At 34.0% G+C, this 23,533-nt stretch overlaps 2 protein-coding genes and 2 pseudogenes across 2 annotated transcripts; 2 read left to right on the top strand and 2 right to left on the bottom strand.

Moving 5' to 3' along the window:
• LOC123196605 lies at window positions 1-2,860 on the top strand (annotated as a pseudogene).
• Window positions 2,861-10,751: 7,891 nt separating this feature from the next.
• On the bottom strand, window positions 10,752-12,407 carry LOC123195910 (annotated as a pseudogene).
• Window positions 12,408-14,596: 2,189 nt separating this feature from the next.
• On the top strand, window positions 14,597-16,221 carry LOC123196962 (protein SODIUM POTASSIUM ROOT DEFECTIVE 3-like). The gene is made up of 3 exons (XM_044611125.1): window positions 14,597-15,035; window positions 15,155-15,230; window positions 15,953-16,221. The coding sequence occupies exons 1-3, from the start codon at window positions 14,625-14,627 to the stop codon at window positions 15,958-15,960; spliced, it is 495 nt and encodes a 164-aa protein (XP_044467060.1). The 5' UTR covers window positions 14,597-14,624; the 3' UTR covers window positions 15,961-16,221.
• A 986-nt stretch (window positions 16,222-17,207) lies between these two features.
• Window positions 17,208-18,905, bottom strand: LOC123196866 (cytochrome P450 94A2-like). The gene has a single exon (XM_044611008.1). It carries the CDS (start codon window positions 18,833-18,835, stop codon window positions 17,327-17,329), a length of 1,509 nt encoding a protein of 502 aa, XP_044466943.1. The 5' UTR covers window positions 18,836-18,905; the 3' UTR covers window positions 17,208-17,326.
• Between the last annotated feature and the right edge of the window lie 4,628 nt (window positions 18,906-23,533).

Below are 23,533 nucleotides of genomic sequence, written 5' to 3'. Positions count from 1 at the left end.
ATGATGTTTGATCTTAGCTTATTGAAATGCATATTTCCGAAAGAGAAACTTTCTTATATTCGCAGAAAGGCAAAGCCACCTACAAAATTAGATGAAGAATATGAAAAGTGTTATGCAGAAAATCAAAAAGTCAAGTAAGTGGTTGTTAATGTCTATGACTCCAGAGATTATGAAATGTTATCTACGCTTGCCCACAGCCTACGAAATTTGGAGTGCATTATCAAAGGCCTTTTATGATGGAAGTGATGAACTTCCAAGTTTTTGCCTTGAACAAAGGGGTGTTTACTGCTAAACAAAGTGGAAGACCTCTCTTTATGTATTATGGAGAATTGACTGAGATTTTTTGAGAACTTGATTATCGTGACAAAGTGGTATGAAGGATGCTAATTATTAAAGCATACAAAAATTCAATTATGCGGCAATGAGTTCATATATTTCCTGTTGGACTAGATACAAATTTTGAAACAATTTGTGGAGAGATATTATGCAAACAACAAGTTCCTAATTTGGAGGAATGCTATGCTTTGATTCGTTGTGAGGAAGTGCATCATACAACTCTAAAAGGTGAAACTGAAAACATTGAAGCTTCTGTCATGGTGACTCGCAACCAATCCAACCAACAAGAACGATCAATGTCTACTCATTCTAAGACCTTTAATGGTGTTGATACGTCTACCTACGAATGCACTCATTGTAATCAAATTGGTCATACCAAGAGTAAATGTTTTGAACTTGTGGGATATCCAGAGTGGTAGGATCATAGTCGTGATCCATGAAAAAGGAACTCTAAAAAGACTTCTACTGCTATATGGATGGAAACAAAGACAAAAGATGAAGAAGCAGATAAAATCTTAACATTGATAGTGGCTGTAAACAAAGGTGGTAAGGTTTTGAATATTTCTACACCTGTTTCTAATAGTGCATGGATAATTGATTCTAGTACTACAAATCATATGACATTTGATTCTAAACTGGTCTTATTTTTTAGCCCATCCAAACAAAATTGTATCTACTACCAGTGGTACAATGACCCCAGTTATTGTGGAAGGATCGTTATCCCTTGCTGATAATTTGCAATTAAATTCTATTTTAGTTATTCCATCATTAGATTATAATCTTTTGTTAGTTTCTCAAATAACCTCTACCTTATCTTGTGTTGTTATTTTTTTACTTAATTTGTGTGTGTTTAAGGACATCCAAATAAGATAGATAATTGGCTACGGTGTTAAGGGAAAGTAGTTGTACTATTTGGATATTACTTTATCACCTTTAGACAAGTTGCAACTATAGATGGTTGTAAAAGGGAGGATAAGAAGACAAATATCTGGTATGATATCGAAGTTTGGGACATTCTTTATTTTCTTATTTAAAAAAATTATTTCCAAGTTCATTGAAAAGATTGATACTTTTAGCTTTCAATGTGATGTTCGTGAATTAGCAAAAAGTCATTGTGTTTCATTTCCTGTGACATTAAATAAAGTCTAGTTCCTTTGATGGTTATTCACTTTGATGTTTAAGGTCTATTCAAAGTCGCTACTCTAAGTGGAAGTTTCAAAGACAAATCTCAAGCCACGAATTCAACACCAAATCCCTCCGTAAATTTGTCGAAACTGTGGTTGAATCTGAACTCTTCGATCGGCTTATTCCCATTCTTGAAGCCGCTGCAGTCAATAAAGATGTGCTTGATTTTCAAGATGTTCTTCAAAGATTTGCTTTTGATAATATATGCAAGATCGCTTTCGGGTACGACCCTGTATACCTATCGCCATCTTTTCCAGAAGCTGACTTCGCACGATTTTTTGACGAGAGTGTTAAAATAAGCAGCGAAAGATTTCGGGTGGCTTTACCCTTAATCTGGAAGATTAAACGGCTTCTCAATATTGGCTCAGAAAAGCGTCTAAAACTTGCGATTTCTAGGGTGCAAGAATTTTCAAAGAACGTCTTAGAAGAAAAGAAGCAAAATCCTGATGAGTCTATGGATCTTTTGTCACGATTCTTGAGCTTGGGCCAATACGACGATGACTTTGTCACAGATATAGTCATCAGCTTCACACTTGCCGGCCGAGACACCACGTCAGCAGCTTTGACGTGGTTCTTCTTGCTGATCTCAAAACACCCTGAAGCAGAAAAGGAAATTCTCAATGAAATTAAAGCAAAATCTAACATGCCAGTTTATGAAGACATCAAAGATCTGGCGTACACGCACGCATCACTCTGCGAGAGCATGAGATTCTACCCACCGGTACCTGTTGATTCCAAGATTGCTGAGAACGACGACATCTTGCCAGACGGGACGGTGGTGAAGAAGGGTATGCGAGTGGCGTACCATCCGTACGCAATGGGTAGAATGGAAAAGCTGTAGGGAAAAGACTGGAAGGAGTTCAAGCCAGAGAGATGGTTGAAGAAGGAAGAAGATGACACGTGGAGCTTTGTGGGGAGGGATTCGTATACATATCCAGTGTTTCAGGCAGGACCAAGGATTTGTTTAGGAAAGGAGATGGCGTTTTTGCAAATGAAGAGAGTAGTAAGTGGGGTTTTGAAGAGGTTTAAGGTGGTGCCGGTGATAGAGGAGGGCGTTGAGCCGGAGTTTGTGGCACATTTAACGGCAAAGATGAAAGGTGGGTTTCCGGTCAGGATTGAGGAGAGGTAAGAGTCGGAGTGAAAGCGACTGAATATGAAGTTTATGATTATTTTGACGGTTGTATTGTATTTAAACTTTATGTAAACGGTAGAACCATTCACTTTCACTGTATTAGTATAGCAAAAATAACCGTTGCATTAGTAATCCAAATGTAATAGCTTTGGTATGATCTAAGCTAATGGTTTGTTTAGTAATACATTTTTACATTTTAGTATCTAATGCAATAGTTTCGATTAACAAAGACAACAATTATAAAAAATATTAGATGATAGTTGTAAGTTATTTTAAGCAACTATTATTTAACTAAGATAACTGTTATTAGAGATATTAGACTATAGTTACTAGCTATTTTTAGCAACAATTATTTTGTTAAGGCAACGGTTATCAAGAACATTAGACAAAAGTTTTAAATATTTTAAGCAATAGAATGTGTCATTTTAAACAACGACTATTTAACTAATGCATAGATTTGTAATACCATAAAGACAATGATTTTAATGGTTAAAACAATAATTATTTATTTATTGTTGCATCAGTTATATGTATCTAATATAACGGTTTTGTTTATTTTTGTTTCTTTTACTCTATTTTAAATAGATAATAAATGACCTAAAGATATTAAAATAGATAACCAAATAAGAAACTAAAAAAAAAGAAACAAAGTCATGTATTGAAACAAAACAAATTTCATTTCGTAGTCAAGTAATCCAAATTTATATAATAAGTAGTTAAGATAAATAATTTTAATACATCTTATCATGATTCAAAAAAAAATATTTATGTCTTTGATGAAAGACATCCTCAAAAGACGTCTAAATCACAAATCTCCTCAATAATTATGAAATGTCTACTATTTTTTCTACCATCATTGATCACTACCCTTAAACCGTGAAAAAAAATCAATAAAATTAGAATTTAACTAAATATTAGAATATAAATTAAGATACCTTAGAGTGCTCATATGTCAAAAAACTACAACTCACCTTATATATGAAAGAGCAGCTCGTACATATGATCGATCCATTGTAGTCAAATTTTACTGCAATAACCAACAAAATTGAAGAAAAATATAATTACATTACAACTTCCCATTAGTAAATAGTAGTCAAATTGTTATTAAAAAAAATTTATAACGAAGTGCCTAAATAATTGTCAAGCAAGCTTATTATAATTGTTTTATAAGATAGATAATGCTAACTTTGAAAGGCAATAAAATGATTATCTTTCATTGTTTCGTGCATTTGAAATACCTTGAAGTGAACTAACTCCTACATTCAATGAAACAAGTGCATCTATAGTTATATATAGATTAACTTGTGTTATTTGTTTCACAAGCATTGTGAGACCTATTGTCCCATTATTGCTTTTTCAGCTTTCGTCTTTTTTTTCATTTTGTTCATTTCTTTAACCTTTTTTTTCCTTCTCAGCTTCCGATTCTTCTTTCATTTGAGCAATTATTGCCCTCTCTAGTTCTAACTTTTCTTCCACTTCTTTTCTCTAATGCTGATTTTATGGATTCAATGCATCATCCAAAAGTTTACAGGTATCCTTTGATGCTCCAGATTCTTTTCCTCTCAAGTTAGTTAGTGTAATGCCTTTCTCCATAAATTGTACATGACCAGGTTGCTCTTACCTCAATTTAACTATAACTTTTTCTAACCTTTCACACTCTCTTTTTGGGATTGCATCTCTTCAATTCGATCTTATAAACTATAACAAAGTTAAATTGCATGTATTATAAGAACTTACATTTGAAAATAAAAAAAATTAGGTTGCCCAAACATTTTTTTTTATGATAAATATACGTTTTTTCATAATATTGTCGTCACCTTGATATACGTGTCTTTTTTTTATCTTTTCTTGGCAACTAGATACATTTCAACCTTGGCAAGAAGTTCTTTGTTTTCCTCGGAATTTTGCTAATGTATTGTAACAAAAACAAATCACAAACAACAACTTAAAACTAAAACCCAAGTGAATATATAATAAATTTGACAAAATTTACCAAATTATGGAATATGATCTTTTTAAGTAGGGTAAATAACATTCATTTAGCAATTGCATATTATTAGGAATCTACAAGATCAATTTAGAAAATTAAATAACAAATTATAAAGATCATTAATTATATCAAAAAAGTTCAGATATGATTAACATTTGATAATCTCTAAATCAAATAAAAGATAATGCAAAATCTATAAACCAGATCTTGTTTTTGAAGTTCTATCACCTGAACTTCTAGACTTGATGTGGCACTTGAAGACCAATTTGACAAGTTAGACATGTGGTACTCTTCCGGTTCCACCTCATCCATATGAATTATTTTGTACAACAACATCTCATAATTGTGAATTTTTCAAAAAAAAAAAAAAAGAAAAGAAGATGAAACACTAATTAAAATTGTGAATAATTAAATATTTAATATATTTATGACATTAAAAGGTAAACATTAATGGAAGTTAAAAACCCACTTAATAAATTACTAGTTAAAAGCACAAACCCTAAGTTTAATAGATTTTTTGAGTTATGAAATGACCCGATTCTTCTTCGACTCAGCACTGGAGGCACCAATCACGACAACTACCAAGAACCGTTGAATGGGCATAAAGATCTCACAAGCGGCTGCTTCCTCTCGGCTAAGGAAACCCTTTATGACGCAGGAGAGGCGCTGATGCAAAAGTGTGGGAATGGCGGAAAATGCGATGAAGGCTAGCCATCTGCCATTTAAGTGCTCGTTTTGAGATTTTGGCCAAATAACTAAAAAAATAGCAAATACAACTTGTATGAATGGCTAACTTCACACACATTTCGATGTAACTTTACTTTCATTTGATTTTCAATCAATTTAACCGTTAGATCCTGAAAAATTACAAACCGAAGATTACACAAAACCCAACCTTTGTGGTGCCATAGATTGGTTTTGTGGTTTGAATTCGTAATTCATTCATAAGACAATGACGCCATTTTGATAGTTGTTTTAAAGGTGGACACGAACTAAATTGAGCCCAAAAACCCCTAGTTAAAGTTTGGTTCGAATAAAAAGTAGTTTGACTTGAGTTTAATTCGAGTTCATCAAGCCAAAATTATAGGTGACACCAATTTAAGTCATAAATTTGAGTAGAATGAAAGACAAACTAAACTAAACATCTTTTAACTCAAGTTTAGCTTAGTTTTAAAAATGAACTGAATCTTTCAACTCTATAAAACATATTAGTTTTTATGTACAATAACATTTCATATTTATTAAACTGTAGTTAAAGTTATATTCTATTACAGTGGTTATTAAATCTATTGTTTTATATCCTATAACACTACAATTTTTTTGCTAACCATAGCTTATTGTTAATTTCCTAATACAAAACTATTAAAACCATAGCTTATGATATTTTAGACAATGGTTTAAAGAACATAGTCAAGTCAAGCATTACTTTAAATCCCATAATGTTACTTCTTTTTTTTTTTTTGCAATCTCAATGTATAGTTAATTTTCTAATACTACACTATTAAAACCATAGCTTATATACATGTTATTTTAGACAACAGTTTATAAAATGTAGCCAAGTTAAGCATTGCCTAAAGTATAATATGTTATAATTAACATTGCGAGAGTAGGTGTTATACTATGAAACTTATCCAAATATATCAACGATTAAATATGTCTCTTATTCGTCAATCACCAGGTCTGCAAATAAGTTGTTTACTCAAAGATGATGAAAAGAACTTCACAAGCATATATATATATATAACATCTATGAGTTCCTCTTTTTATTCTCTTTTATACTCACAAGGGAAAAAGTTGTTGCTTTCTACCAAATTGGGATCAATGTTGTTAATGTAATTATTTTGTTTTAATTCAATTAAAATAAGAATACATCTTGAAAATCATATTTGAATTAGGAAAACTCAAATTCGATTATTTGAACATAATTATCTTCTTTTTAACTATAAATATGAACAATCAACATAAAGAAGAAGAGAGAAATATACATAGAGTTACACATATACACAAATACGTACATATAAAAAGATATTCCTAAGAATTATCTTTAAATAAAGCAGAAAAAAACCCTCATAAAAATTCATCTCTCATCCTTAGGACCTTTATCCAAAGTTAAGTCCTTCTCAGAACATATTTCAGTGTATTCATTGCAATCAATAACACATTGCGATCATAGGTGTTTGATCATTGCATCGAACTACTTTAAAATTTCTTTGATTCTTTGTAATATCTTGCTCCAAAAGTACAATCTTTCAGAGGGAAGTGCTACAAAACCCGACTTAAAAAACTTACATACGCTTAAAACTTCAACCATATATTCATAACATAAAATACTAAAAATACCAATAATACCCTTTGTCACTTCAATAGCTTAAAATATGTAAAGGATGTTTGTAAAATAAAACATACATAAATCATCCATGTAATGTGTATAATAATAAGAGAAAATCCATACACCGCCAAACTATAAGGTGTATAAAAATAGATAGAACTATAAAAGAAAAAAAATAAATTGAGCAAAGATGATTATGCCTTTTATGACCATTCCATGCTTATTGACCTTCTCGTACATAATGATCATTTGTTACCAGTAAAACATATAAGAAAGTGAGTGATAAGTTACTTAAGAAGTAAGAGACTTTATGTCACACCCACAAGTATGCACAAGAGGTATTTTTGTTCTTTCCTATTTTTGAATTGAAATATGCATAAATGTTAAGAATAAAAGGCTTGTACAATCATGCACATCAAGAGTGAATGCGTGTACATGAGTAGAGAAGGGAAAATGATTATTTCTTGCATGGCACATTAATTTTCTAAGTATTAAAGGATTTACAACCATGCATGAAGGTAATGCATGCTGGTACACTCAATAAATAATGAACACTACTAGTTGGTCATCATCTACACTCTAGCATGAGGACGATTGTCCATGGTGTTTTTATTTTGGATAAGCTCATTTTCAATGATCATAGAACATTATTTTCGTCATGAAACCATATATACAACCATGCAGGGAGTATGCATAACCGTGAGTGGTGTTACTTGGCCAAAATAAAAAAAAAAGGTGAGGTGTAAGGTTAAAGGTTATCTTGAATTCTTGGTGTTTCCAGTGAAAAAGGAAAAGAGAGAGTGAAGTAAGGGTCTTTTGTAAGATCAGCAATTGTTAGGAGTCATTAGAAAGTCACCATTACCACACAAAGACTAGTTTGTCAATGAAATTCAAGTTGATTGATCTTTGGGTTTACAGATTATTGGATGTATTCTAATCATGTTATGGATATGAAATTGCTTATTGACAATGAATCATATAAATCTGAGTTGAATCATACATGAGATTAGTTGGTATGGAATGAAAGCATGTGTAGGTTGAATTTTAGCGATCTATGATCTTGATGTTTGTTTGATGTTTTGGTACAAAATGGATGTAGTAGGGTTTTTTGACACTTATTTTGAATGTTTTAGGACATAGAGCCTCAATTAGAATCATTAGAAAAATGCTAAGAAATTTAGTGTAGACGATGGTGCATGACTATTCACACAAAGGTGAACGACATACACACCTTACGAAGAAGACAATTTGAACATGCATGAGTGCACACTTGTAATAGCTGTATAATAAGGTAGTGCACAATTGTGCATTGTGAGGTGCATGCCCATACATAGACCATAAGGAAACTTGATAGTGAGTTGCTAGAGTGCATGATTGTGATGAGTTATAATTAGTTTTAAAGGATGTTAGGAGACCATTAGAGGAATGATAATCAATGTTGTGATACACAACCATGACTAAAGGCAATGTACACTTGTGCATAACTTTTTAAGTAAATGGGTATGCAAGGTTAGTCACACTCATATGCAAGGATCATTACTGTTTTACTCGTATGTTATGTATTGGAATAGGAAAGAAAATATAGAGCCCTATCAAAAGAAAATTAAGGTGATTAGCAAGTAAAGGTGTCGACTATGTGCAAAATGGCATAAATCCTAACCAAAGTGGATTTAGATTGAATTCAAAAAAGTTTAGAAGAGTGAAGAGATAATGGTGTACATCAAAGTAACCACTAGCTATGTGTAATGTGGCATAATACATGCAAAAGCGTTAAGTTATAGTTAGATTCCCATAAGATGTTCATGTACCTGAAGCGAAGGCCAATGACAGTTCATTCATATTCGATATGCATAGAAACAGAGAACTGCACTTGTTAATTCCTTATATGGACATTGAGATGCTTTATATACATACCTATGGTAGGGTCCATTTGAAGATGCTTTTTAGTTTGAAATCATATAGTTATGCATACATGAAAAGAGAAGGAATACGATAAGATTTCTTGTCTGATTGGGGTGTCAATGCTTAGTCAGCCTTAAGCACGACCTATAAGCATAATATTGTAACACCCACAAGTCTTTAAAAGCATTGTAGTAATTTCATGTTAAGTTACATATTATGCACATAATCATATATTGTGTATGTGGTAAGGGAATGACTACAATTAATTTTTTCTGTGACTAGGGTATCATAGTTAGTTAGCCCAAAGTTTGACCAATATTGTGCATGAGACATAGATTTAGACATCTAGGATGTCTATTGTTTTCATGAGGGTATTAGGTATGTTGAGTTCAACTTAGGAGTTAGTCATTTGAGATGACACCATGTAGTTAGGGCACAAGAGTGCCAAGAAGAGACAAATAGGCATATAATGATGTCGAAAAATATCCGATAGTGACCACATAGTGAGATAGTAATTGAACGCTAGTTTATAAGATGTTGTGTATAAGGTATTGAGAGGTCACTTATTTACTAAGTTTTTTTCACTAACATATTTTTTTTTATGATTTTGCAAATAGAGATGAGTAACAAGCTATGTAGAGGCGTTAATAGTCTAGCTTGAGTAGTAGCATGAGGTTGAGAGGCAATTTAGTCATTTGCTATCTATGTTCAAAGATTGTTTATATTTACAATTTGGGACATTGTATTTAATTATGGATCGTTATGTTGAGACTTAATTTCAAACACCTTATTTTGTATAGATGATGTTTATTTATTAATATGGATTAAGGTGTTTTATTTATTGTTGTAATATACCTTTTTGCACACATTTATGGTCAAGTGTCTATTATCATGCTCAAATTCTGTTACAGTTGAGAAAGAGCTCAAGTTATGCACATCTTTTTTATTCATATTGCTTGTAGAGATATTTATTTGAAAAAAAAGTGTTACAATTAGGTGTACAAAAATTATTCAGTAAGATTTTCGAGGCAATATGTTATTTAACTTGTAGGTTTTTTGTTTTTTAAAAACTTATAAAAATATTTAATAAATTTTTTAAGAAATTTAATAAACTTATAAAAAAATAATTTTTTCAAACTTAAAAGATAGAATTACGTTAGTTCATCGAACTTTGAATGGGAAATAGTCATTGGCCAAAGTTAAGACATTGCCGTGTTCCCCAAACGCCTGTCTTACGAAAATAAGAAATATTATTAACAAAGGTAACCCTGGCAAATGTCTTCTCTCCCTCGTTGCTATGCTTATCTGCAATCATATTCAAAATTACTCCATACATTAACTACTAAATTAACAACTAAATAATTTATTTCGTTGAATTATTTGTATTAATTCTTAAATAGTAATTTGATTGTCTTCAACTATATTATTTGTGTTACCAATGAATATACAGGGCATGTAGCTATATCCTTCAAAGTTATACTGGCCTGCACAAAGTGACCACGATCTACTTTTATTTGAAACTCTACTTTCCTCTTTCTTTGTGCTCTTTTTTTAATTTCAACCCTCCAAATGAAGAGTTGATGAAATATGTAGACAGGGGCAAGTACCAGACAAAAGTTGAGGAGCACGGTAAATCAAAGGGTGTTAAAGATTCCACTCTTCTCTCCACTTGTCGTATTGTCATATCTGGAAAAAAAAAAATTAACAGCCGTATATATTTATTGCTACTTGTTTGGTTGAAGTTGATGACGGGTTGAAAACTAAAAGTGTCCGTGAGCGGGGGGGGGGGGGGGGGGGGGGAGAGAGGGAGGGGAGCTGAAATGGGAAAATACGTACGGCTGAAACCCAGACTTCGGAGGGAAGAACTCTTTTCATCTATTTATATATACATAACGCCAAAATGCGAAGTCAAAAAACTGATACATAAATAATAATAATCATTATAATCCCCTGCTTTCGCTTTCACTTGGACTCATTCCTGTCCTCAATCCTGACGGGAAACCCACCTTTCATCTTGGCCGTCAAATGAGCCACAAACTCCGGCTCAACGCCCTCCTCTATCACCGGCACCACCTTAAAACTCTTTAAAACGCCACTTACTACTCTTTTCATTTGTAAAAACGCCATCTCCTTTCCTAAACATATCCTCGGCCCCGCTTGAAACACCGGATACGTGTAAGAATCCCTCCCCACAAAGCTCCACGTTTCATCTTCTTCCCTCTTCAACCACCTCTCTGGCTTGAACTCGCTCCAGTCTTTTCCCCACAGCTTCTCCATTCTCCCCATCGCGTACGGATGATACGCCATTCGCATGCCCTTCTTCACAACTGTCCCGTCCGGCAATACGTCATCCTTGTCAGCAAACTTGGAGTCTAGCGGTACAGGTGGGTAGAATCTCATGCTCTCGCAAAGTGAGGCATGCGCGTACACCATGTCTTTGATGTCTTCATAAACTGGCGTGTTTGATTTTTCTTTGATTTCATTGAGGATTTCTTTTTCGGCTTCTGGGTGTTTTGAGATCAGCAAGAAGAACCACGTCAAAGCTGCCGATGTGGTGTCTCGACCGGCGAGCGTGAAGCTGATGACTATATCAGTAACAAAGTCATCGTCGTATTGGCCTGAACTCAGGAATCTTGACAAAAGATCCATAGACTCACCAGGGTTTTTTTTCTTTTCTTCTATAATGTTCTTTGAAAACTCCCGGACTTCAGAAGCTGCAAGTTTTAGATGCTTTTCGGAGCCAATATTGAGAAGGCGTTTAATTTTCCAGACTATTGGTAAAGTCGCTCGAAATCTTTCGCTGCTTATTTTGACACCCTCATCAAAAGCTCGAGCGAACTTGGCTTCTGGAAAAGATGGCAATAGATATTCAGGGTCGTACCCAAAAGCGATTCTGCATATATTATCAAAAGCGAATCTTTGAAGAACATCTTGAAAATCGAGCACTTGTTTATTGGCAGCAGCGCTTTCAAGAACGGGAATAAGGCGCTCGGAGAGTTCAGTTTCAACGACGGTTTCGACAAATTTACGAAGGGATTTGGTATTGAATTCGTGGCTTGAAATTTGTCTTTGAAACTTCCATTGTTCGCCGTCAACATTGAAAATACCATGACCGAGAAAGTCGAATAGAGTTGTTCGAAATCCAGCGCCCTTTGGATAATTGTAGAAGTTAGTTTTGAGGATGTGTTGGACATTGGCGGGATTGGCTGTCAAGATGGTAACCTGGCCCCCTAACGTGTGCAAGGAAAATGTTGCAGAAGGAACATTTTGCAGGATTGAAGTTGCCCACTGGATTAATTGGTTTCGATTGGCTAGAAACTAGAAAAAAGAGCCCACTATTGGGTAGGATTTTGGAAGAATTACATCAGCTGGAGCTGATGATGATTTTGAGCTTCTGGTTCTGGTTATAAGAAAGAAGACAAGTAAAGTGAAAATCAAAAGGAGAAATGAAGTTAGAAGATGAAGCGACATGGTTAATAAGGGATTAAACGAAACAGGATTTGAAGGAAAAGAGAGGAAGTTGTTGCCTATAAATAGGGAGAAGCAAGTTGTAAAGTTGGAATTGTTTTGTAAAAGGATGATGGAAAGACATCTCACCATTCTTTTTTATGTAAATACAAAATAGAGTTTAGATAACATATTTTATTTTATTACTAAAAACATTATCGTTAATAAAAAAATGTTGGATCAATTTTTTTTGTTATTTTATAATATATGATTTATATTTTCCAAATAATTTGCTACTATCGTCAAAATGATTCAAAGGGATTTGAGAGAATGAAGTGTGAACTCGAAAAATCAATTTCAAACGGGGCAAACTACTGCAAATAAAATAAACTATCCGATTTTCAATCAGCTTCAAAAGGAATTTGATTTTTGGAGCTGGGTTCGCTGGAAAATGCTCGCACCTACTTTCTAGAAAATATAGGCAAGTTACGTTTGCAATGTCGTCACTATCCTGCACCCTGTCATTCAAATCTCTATTTTGACCAATTATTATTTGCTTATTCCTATGGCAATTAAAGATGACAAAGATAAGATAGAAAACAAATACCTTAATTTTGAGGCCAAACGACTATTTCCCACCCAAGTTTTGATGATTTCTCAAGTTTTCACCTTTTAACTATGAAAATATCAAACATCCATTCATAGTCGGTTAGATTTAACAAAACCCTAACGGTGATAAATTTAATATCATTTTCCCCTAAAAAGTTTAAAAACTAACATTTTTTCCCTAAGCTAAGTTTGAAAATATTGCATTTTTCCCCCCTAGGGTTTGAAAATATCGCATTTTCCCCCTAGGGTTTATCTCTTCGGCACCATCACCGGCCGTCTTCCCCTCCCGACGGTTTCTCTTCCACCGACGACCGCCCTAAACTCTTGCACTACTCATCCGACGTAGAGAGACGTCTGGGAAGAGAAATCGTCTTCCCAGACGACTTATCTGACGATGACGATCGCAGTTTTCTTCATCGTAGTTGGAAGATGAAGACGAAGATTAAGCCCGATCGCAGTTGGAAGATGAAGACGACGACGATTGGCAAGACGAAGAACTTCGTCTTCCCCGACGAAGTTCTTCGTCTTCCACGACTTCTCCGACTCCGATGGGGGGTCCAAATGGGAGGAAAGAGATTGCCGAAAAGAGAGGATGCTTCGGGAGGGAGAGATCGTCGGTAATGGAGCCGGAGATGTCACCGGAGATTTCAAAAAGAAACCCTAGGGTGAAACTGTGATTTTTTAAAACTTAAGCTAGGGGAAAATTTTAGTTTTTAAAGTTTAGGGGGGCACAATAGATTCTATTTAAGTTTATTTTTAATATTATAGAGAAAATGACGATTTTACCCTTACCACCGTTAGGGTTTTATTAAATCTAACCGATCATGGGTGGGTGTTTGGTGTTTCTATAGTTAAAGAGTGGAAACTTGAGAAAATGTCAAACCTTAGGTGGGAAATAGTCATTTGGCCTAATTTTTATCGTTGCCTTCATAAATAAAAAATTTTCTTATTTCTACTTTGTCTCTAATATGCGGATAACAAATAATTCTCATCTTCTCTTGTAGTAAAAATTTCTCTCTTGTTATTCTCTTCTTTTCTATAATAAATTTTTTTTTCTTTTTTATCACTGTTAAAAAAATATTAAAATTTTTATTAAATTTTAAAGTATATTTATAAAAATTTAAAACTTTTAATAATAATTTAATATATAAGAATTTAAAAAATATATAAAAAAAAGATAAATTGAAGGGGGAATAGATTAGATATAAAATAGATCGGGTATATATTTATTTTAATCTATATCCTCTTTTAATCTTTATTTTTATGAGATAATTTTCTCTCTTTTGAAAAAAGAATGGGCCAAAGACTTAAATTTGGACGCCAAATTGCCGTATCCAATGATTGATTGAAGAAATAAGTGAAGTGATAACAAACAATTAATGGAACATTAGTTCAAATTATGATGATTGGGAAATGATTTTCAGTAATTAGGTGTGGGTATTATCAGTTAATAATAATGATACATAGTTGATAAACATCAAATTTGATTAATAAAAGTGAGACACAACTTTGATTTGAAGGTCCAGAATCCAGATTGATCACAGGTGTTGGCATTTTCAACTTTCCGGTGGGTCCTTTCTTTCTTTTGTGCTTTTTTCTCATCCAACGTCTTTAAAACGAGATAACTTGGCCTCATTGTTTCTATTGCTCTCATTTATTTCTTCAATTAAGGCAAACACTTATTTTCTCCAACCATGAAAGGAATGGATATCTTCTGTTCAACGCCTGCTTCCACAGCCGTCTGCTCTAGCATGGTGAGTCACCGTTCCATCCGCCCTACCCTTAGCTCTAAACTACCTTATGCTCCTTGTTCATCACAATTGCCCATAATTCCTCGGCCTTATCACGACAAGAGCAGAAAGAGTAATTCGGCTAAGCAAAGCGATTTACGTCGAAAAAGTGCAGCCGACATAAAAGATCTGAACATCAATCATGGTTCGTCTCGATATCTTCTAAGTGATAAACCCTTTATTGACTGGCTATCGGAGTCCGATCCTGTCTCAGCATTGGTTCCTGCTGATCAATCTTCAAAGTTCACGCATGTAAGCTCAAATGAGTCTCCTGCTTTAATTAAGTCCTCTTCAACTACCAAGTCCCCGGACCAGGTTTGATACTTTCATCTCTCTTTCTTCCGCTCAACTTTGTTGCTTTAATGTTTTATCTTTTCAACTAGCCCTCCATCAGCTGTATGTTCATGGTAGATTATGGATGTTTCAAACGGCAGGTTGTGGTTTTGAGGGTGTCAATTCATTGCAAGGGCTGTGAAGGAAAAGTGAGAAAACATATCTCAAAAATGGAAGGTGAAAACTCAATTACCATATATAAACCCTTTTCAGCTATAAAAATCTTTCAAACTGATCAAAGTCTTTCATTACCAGTTACTACGCTTGACCATATTTTTAATTATGGACAGTGATGTTGGGACTTGATTTCAAACACCTTTTTGCACACATTTATGGTCAAGTGTCTATTATCATGTTTAAATTCCGTTACAGTTGAGAAAGAGCTCAAGTTATGCACATCTTTTCTATTCATATTGCCTGTAGAGATATTTATTTGAAAAAAAGGTGTTACAATTAGGTGTACAAAAAATTATTTAGTAAGATTTGGAAGGCGATATGTTGTTTAACTTGTAGGTTTTTTTGTTTTTTAAAAATTTATAAAAATATTTAATAAATTTTTTAACAAATTTAATAAACTTATAAAAAAATAATTTTTTCAAATTTAAAAGATAGAAATACGTTAGTTCATCGAACTTTGAATGGGAAATAGTCATTGGCCAAAGTAAAGACATTGCCGTGTTCACCGAACGCCTGTCTTACGAAAATAAGAAATATTATTAACAAAGGTAACCTTGGCAAATGTCTTCTCTCCCTCGTTGCTATGCTTATCTGCAATCATATTCAAAATTACTCCATACATGGTCAATAAATTAACTACTAAATAATTTATTTCGTTGAATTAGTTGTATTAATTCTTAAATAATAATTTGATTGTCTTCAACTATATTATTTGTGTGCAGGTAAATAAAGTACCAATGAATATACAGGGCATGTAGCTATATCCTTCAAAGTTACACTGGCCTGCACAAAGTGACCTCTATCTACTTTTATTTGAAACTCTACTTTCCTCTTTCTTTGTGCTCTTTTTTTAATTTCAACCCTCCAAATGAAGAGTTGATGAAATATGTAGACAGGGGCAAGAACTAGACAAAAGCTGAAGAGCTCGGGAAATTAAAGGGTGTTAGGCAGGATTCCACTCTTCTCTCCACTTGTCGTATTGTCATATCTGGAAAAAAAAAATTAATAGCCGTATATATTTATTGCTAGGCCAAAAGACTATGTCCCACCCAAGGTATGTTATACTATCAAGTTTCCACCCTTTAACTATAGAAACACCAAACATCCACCTATGACCGGTTAAATTTAACGAAACCCTAACCTCTGAAAATTCAATTTCATTTTCCCCCCTAAAAGTTTAAAAACTAACATTTTTTACTTAAACTAAGTTTGAAACGATCGTATTTCCCCCCTAGGGTTTAGTTTCCAAACTCTTTCACTTTCTCCGGTGCCATCGCCGTCCGTCTCCCCCTCCCGACGGTTTCTCTTCCACCGACAACCCCCTTCAACTCCACCCCAACCTATCCGACGTAGAGAGACGTCTGGGAAGAGAAATCGTCTTCCCAGATGAAGACGACTCATCTTCCCAGAGGACGACAAGTCGTCTCGTCTTCGTCTGGAAAGACAAAGAACTTCGTCTTCCATGACTTCTCCGACATCGATCGGGCGTCTAAATGAGAGAAAAGAGATCACCGGAAGGAGAGGATGCTTCGGGAGGGAGAGGTCGTCGACAATGAAGCCGGAGATGTTGTCGGAGATTTCAAAAAGAAACCCTAGGGTGAAACTGCTATTTTTTAAAACTTAGACTGAGGAAAAATTTTAGTTTTTAAAGTTTAAGGAGACAAAAAAAGATTCTATTTTAGTTTATTTTTAATATTATAGAAAAAATGACGATTTTACCCTTACTACCGTTAATTTTAACTGCTCAAGGGTGGGTGTTTGGTGTTTCCATAGTTAAAGGGTGAAAACTTGATATTACAACATACCTTGGGTGGGAAATAGTCGTTTGGCCTTATTGCTATTTGTTTTGTTGAAGTTGCTGACGGGTTGAAAACTAAAAGTTTCCATAAGGTTGGGGGGCAGCTAAAATGGAAAAATACGTGCTGCTGAAACCGAGACTTTGGAGGGAATAACTCTTTTCATCTATATACATATACATACACGTAATTTTATTTTATTAAAAAAAAAATCTTGTACGCATACTATAACACCGAAATGCAAAGTCAAAAAACTGATACATAAATAATAATAATCATTATAATCCCCTGCTTTCGCTTTCACTTGGACTCATTCCTCTCCTCAATCCTGATGGGAAACCCACCTTTCATCTTGGCCGTTAAATGAGCCACAAACTCCGGCTCAACGCCCTCCTCTATCACCGGCACCACCTTAAACCTCTTTAAAACGCCACTTACTACTCTTTTCATTTGTAAAAACGCCATCTCCTTTCCTAAACATATCCTCGGCCCCGCTTGAAACACCGGATACGTGTAAGAATCCCTCCCCACAAAGCTCCACGTTTCATCTTCTTCCCTCTTCAACCACCTCTCTGGCTTGAACTCGCTCCAGTCTTTTCCCCATAGCTTCTCCATTCTCCCCATCGCGTACGGATGATACGCCACTCGCATGCCCTTCTTCACAACTGTCCCGTCCGGCAATACGTCGTCCTTGTCAGCAAACTTGGGGTCTACCGGTACAGGTGGGTAGAATCTCATGCTCTCGCAAAGTGAGGCATGCGTGTACACCATGTCTTTGATGTCTTCATAAACTGGCGTGTTTGATTTTTCTTTGATTTCATTGAGAATTTCTTTTTCGGCTTCTGGGTGTTTTGAGATCAGCAAGAAGAACCACGTCAAAGCTGCCGATGTGGTGTCTCGACCGGCGAGCGTGAAGCTGATGACTATATCAGTAACAAAGTCATCGTCGTATTGGCCTGAACTCAAGAATCTTGACAAAAGATCCATAGACTCACCAGGGTTTTTTTTCTTTTCTTCTATAATGTTCTTTGAAAATTCCCGGACTTCAGAAGCTGCAAGTTTTAGATGCTTTTCGGAGCCAATATTGAGAAGGCGTTTAATTTTCCAGACTATTGGTAAAGTCGCTCGAAATCTTTCGCTGCTTATTTTGACACCCTCATCAAAAGCTCGAGCGAACTTGGCTTCTGGAAAAGATGGCAATAGATATTCAGGGTCGTACCCAAAAGCGATTCTGCATATATTATCAAAAGCGAATCTTTGGAGAACATCTTGAAAATCGAGCACTTGTTTATTGGCAGCAGCGCTTTCAAGAAGAGGAAAAAGGCGCTCGGAGAGTTCCGTTTCAACGACGGTTTCGACAAATTTACGAAGGGATTTGGTATTGAATTCGTGGCTTGAAATTTGTCTTTGAAACTTCCATTGTTCGCCGTCAACATTGAAAATACCATGACCGAGAAAGTCGAATAGAGTTGTTCGAATTCCAGCGCCTTTTGGATAATTGTAGAAGTTAGTTTTGAGGATGTGTTGGACATTGGCGGGATTGGCTGTCAAGATGGTAACCTGGCCCCCTAACCTGTGCAAGGAAAATGTTGCAGAAGGAACATTTTGCAGAATAGAAGTTACCCACTGGAGTAATTGGTTTCGATTGGCTAGAAATGAGAAAAAAGAGCCCACTATTGGGTAGGATTTTGGAAGAATTACATCAGCTGGAGCTGATGATGATTTTGAGCTTCTGGTTCTGGTTATAAGAAAGAAGACAAGTAAAGTGAAAATCAAAAGGAGAAATGAAGTTAGAAGATGAAGCGACATGGTCAATAAGGGATCAAATGAAACAGGATTTGAAGGAAAAGAGAGGAGGTTGTTGCTTATAAATTGCGACGAAGCGAGTTGTCAGGTTGGAATTTTCTTGTAAAAGAATGATGAAAAGACATCTCACCAGTCTTTTTTATGTAAATACAAAATAGAGTTTAGATAACATATAATACCAAAATTTGTTTTTTATTACTAAAAACTTTATTGTTTATAAAAAAAGTTAGATCAATTTTTTTTTGTTATTTTATAATATATGAGTTATATTTTCCAAATAATTTGCTATGACCGTCAAATTGGTTCAAAGGGATTTGAGAAAATGAAGTGTGAACACGAAAAATCAAATTCAAACGGGGCAAACTACTGAAAATAAAATAAACTATCAATCAGCTTGAAAAGGAAGTTGATTTTTTGAGCTGGGTTTCCTGGAAAGGTTCGCGCCTACTTTCTAGAAACTATAGGCAAGTTACGTTTGCAATATCGTCACCATCCTGCACCCTGTCATTTACATCTCTATTTTGACCAGTTAGCAGGGTGGACTCAACTTTTCCAAATTTCTATACCAAGGAAAATATTAAAAATATATGACAAAAAATCATTAAAATAATCAATTCTTTAAGGATTTATATAAAGTTAATTATAATTTTTATTTTAATTTTCTCTTATATATAAATTATATTTTCGCTATTTTTCACAATTTTTAAATATCGATCTTCAATTGTTTGATTTAATTTTTGGTCAAAACTCATTTTCAGTTTTTAACCATTGGCTTTGAACATTTAGACTGTATTTCTTAAGTTTCTTCATCATTGTTGTTTCTGGTTTGTCATAAAATATTATTTATATCATGATAGGTGTCTTAAAGTCAATCATATTTGACATTTAATTTTATCTTAATTATTAATTAAAGATTTTCTGTTATTTAATTTATATATTAGTTAATTATATAATCGCATAAATAATATATTTTTAAGACGGTAATAAAGTGACAAGAGAAACAGATGACTGATTATAAAAACATTATCTACATATTAAATGAGTATTCTAGAAATGTTCATAATCTTGACATTACAATAAACAAGGACACATATAATGATGATGATATTATCATAATATTAAACAACCTCATTGAAAGGTAATGACAATTTTCATGTGTCAAAGCTGTTGTAAATAACTTGATGCAATACATGGATTCATGTTATAGATGTGCTCATGGGACTGACCCGATTAGAGGATATCCATATAGATGGTTGATTCAATGTTTATGGAATAAATCTTCTAAATATCACAAGTGCATGTGATCTTTTGACTTGCGGTCGTCAGACCATACCATGTAAGAATTGGAATGGTTTGACATTATCCAACATATTGCCATAATTGTGGTATCCATAAAGGTAATGGGTGGCCATATAGTGAGATATATAGAGACTATAATTGATTAATAAAAGATTTATCACTCTTGAACACATGAGAATACTGAATAACATCCATGATTGCTTCAATTTGTGGTCATAATGGGATAAGGTTATAGCTTAATCCATGTTAGTCATTGATGTATATCAGTTCATACCAAAAAAACACTAAGATAGATACTCTTCTATGTCTCAGTCTCGAGAGATATTGATTAACCAAAAGATTAAATTACACATAACATAATGTTGTAAAAGTTTAACAGATGTTTGTTAATACTTTGTCGTCCGGGTAGTCATGATGCTTTGCTAGAAGCCAATCTTGGTATGTGATTAGATTATACTTAAATCCAGACACTACCAATTCGATAGAGAGTTTATAGGTCACACACCTAAAGGAGTTAAATCGAACGCAAAGATGAGGATTATTTGTTGATAATTCTAGTGTTGAGGGATGAGAGAAAGATTGCAAATAGATTAGGTTTACCTATTAAGGTTGAAAAGACCTGGTTTGACCACAGTTTGACCAAGTGCATAACCATGCAAAATGCATGTCAACTGTGCACTTAGTGGAAGGAGGTGCCGACCATGCACATGCATGATGTTGGTTGATACCATAAAGAAAGTAATGAGTTAGTCGGTACACTTGTGGTGTCAGTCGTGCATGAGCTTTATACATATTGGTGCAATTTGTTGAGTACTAGTTATGCATGCGTTTTAAGGATAGTTGTGCTTGAAGTGGTGTTCTAGTTGTGCACAAACTCTACCTTGTATATAAAATCATGCATTTTGCTTATGAAAATGCATGAAAAACCTTGGCCGTAATCACTGATCTCTGTCTCTCCTTCTCGTGAATATTGAACATCTAATCAAGAGCCTTAGCAACCTTTTCACCTAGACTTCCTTTTTTGTATTCGTGTTCTACGTTAATACTAGGGCACCGTCTCTCAAGGGTTTGATAACGTACTTTCTCAAGCCACGTCAAGTTTTAAAGGAGTCATCAATACAGGTATAATTCTAAAACACCTTAAGTGTTTTTGCATGTTCAAGAATTCTTATGTAGTTGTGACCTTTACATGTTACCAATTGTGCACTTTGGTTGATTTCCAGCCATGCCTATGCCTTCATATCGTTCTGTCCAATCGTATAAGCTTATGAAATTTTGTCGAAATCCAAATGCACGACTAGACACTTCAACTATAGGTCTGGCAAAGTTAAAAATACCAATTTAGTCATATTTTATTGAATTGGGACTAAATTGAGATTTTTCTGAGCTTTAGGATTGAATTGTAGTTTTATAAAATTTTAGGGACCAAAAAAATTTGACACTTAGGATAATAATTAAAAAAATTATTTTTTAATTTGTATGTATATGTATGGATGTATTTATGCATGGTTCTCAGTACATAACCAATAGACTTTTGCAGATATTTGTTTATTTATTTCATTTTTGAGTTTTAATTTTTAAATAAGGCTTGCATCTCTTGCCATTATCCCTTTTTCTTCTTTAGATTAGGTTCTTTTTATTGTCTTAGAAATCTGTGAGAAGGAAACAAAGTCATGTAATTATTGAAGATTGAAGACAAAAGGACAAGTACAAAGACTCAAAGATGAAAATTCACCTAAATTAATCAGTTAAACTCTTATTGGCTAAGGAGCTTGACATTTATTATGACTGTATACTAACATGTTTTATTTTTATGTTGTAAAATGTATGTGTAGGTTTTATTTTGTAAATATTACCTAACATGCGACTAAAATTTGATGAGACTAATTAATATAACTCTCAATTCAAATATTAAATCTATGATTTAATTGGTGTTTTCCAATATGACGCCTTATTTAAGTTTCTATTTGTTGGAACTTTATTCTCCAAAGTGAAAGGTACATTTTTACTAGGTAGAAAATTAAGAGTTGAATATATTGGGTTTGATTTAACTAATGTACTTTCCTTGTTTGCCAAAGAAAAGGTAAAGTTTGTTAAAGGCATGAGTAAGGAATGTGTTTGTTGATGCAATGAGATATGTAGTATCCACCCTACTGATACCAAGAGTTACATTTGAGGTCGCATGATGTTAGGGTAACACTTGGCTTGAGATTATAGGTTTTTGGTGATTAATTTAAAATTTACCGATTCAATTAAATCGAACTTGTTCACCAAAACAAAAAGGAGAATTAATGCAATACGGTCTTGGTCTACTAGGAAGTTCACTGGAACTTTCTAAGTACAATAGTGAGAGTTATTGATTTAAAAAAAATAGTGGAAACGTTTTAATTAATTAAATCTGTAGTTAAAATGTATATCAATAATTAAATAAAATTGTTTATTCTTTTATATGTAAATGGTATATCACAAAATCACCATGTTAAACCTACTATATTGATCCATTCTTGAAAAGGAAAATACGCTTACTGAAAGCAACTTCACTGATTAGTACAGAAATCTTCAAGTGATTCTTTGTCAAAAAAAGAAGTTATATATCCTTGAAAGGTCGTTGCCCCCCAAACCTGGTCTTGATGCCACCCAGGAGTAAAATGATACTTTTAACAAGTATTTTGATAACTCTGTGGAAGTTTAGTGACTCATGCTAACTTCTATGTCTCCTAAGCTTAAAAAACAACATAAGGAAATGAAAGTGCAATCCATACTTGCACACCTTCAAGAGTTATATGGCACTCATGTAAAAGCGAATGATATAAGGTGTTAAGTATACTATTTGACTGTAAACTTTTTAAAGGAACACAAGTTGACCCTTATATGGTCAAGATGATTTATATTGAGTGATTAACGAGCTTGAGCTTCATTATAGACAATGAGTTTGCTATTGACTTAGTGCTAAAATCCTTCCTTAAGATTTAGGCTAATTTTATTATGAATTTTAACCTAAACAAAAAGGAGAAAATCCTTGAAGAGTTGTTGTATATGCTCAAGCAAACTGAACAAGAGGTACAAAAGGTAGCTTCGACTAATGTGCTTATGGTTGAAGCCCAAACACACGAATCAAAGGCAAGGCCAAAACTAAGTCAAACCCAAAACAAAGAAACAACCTAATATTGCTACTTAACCTATAGGTGGTGTAGAAAAGGGAAAACTTGTTTGCTTGTATTGTGGCAAGATAGGTCACTAGAGGAGACATTATAAGGTCTTTCTAGAAAAGAAGAAAAAAAAAAACAATCAAAGCCTCTACTTTAGGTATATTTGTCATTGAGATTGTTCATCTTGGGTAGTAAACATAGAATGTGATTCTCATATTTGTTTTGATATGCAGGGACTACAATAGAGTAGAAT

Source organism: Mangifera indica, chromosome 14 (genome assembly GCF_011075055.1).
Source record: "Mangifera indica cultivar Alphonso chromosome 14, CATAS_Mindica_2.1, whole genome shotgun sequence".
Taxonomy (NCBI): domain Eukaryota; kingdom Viridiplantae; phylum Streptophyta; class Magnoliopsida; order Sapindales; family Anacardiaceae; genus Mangifera; species Mangifera indica.
This window is presented reverse-complemented; position numbering and strand designations above follow the sequence as displayed.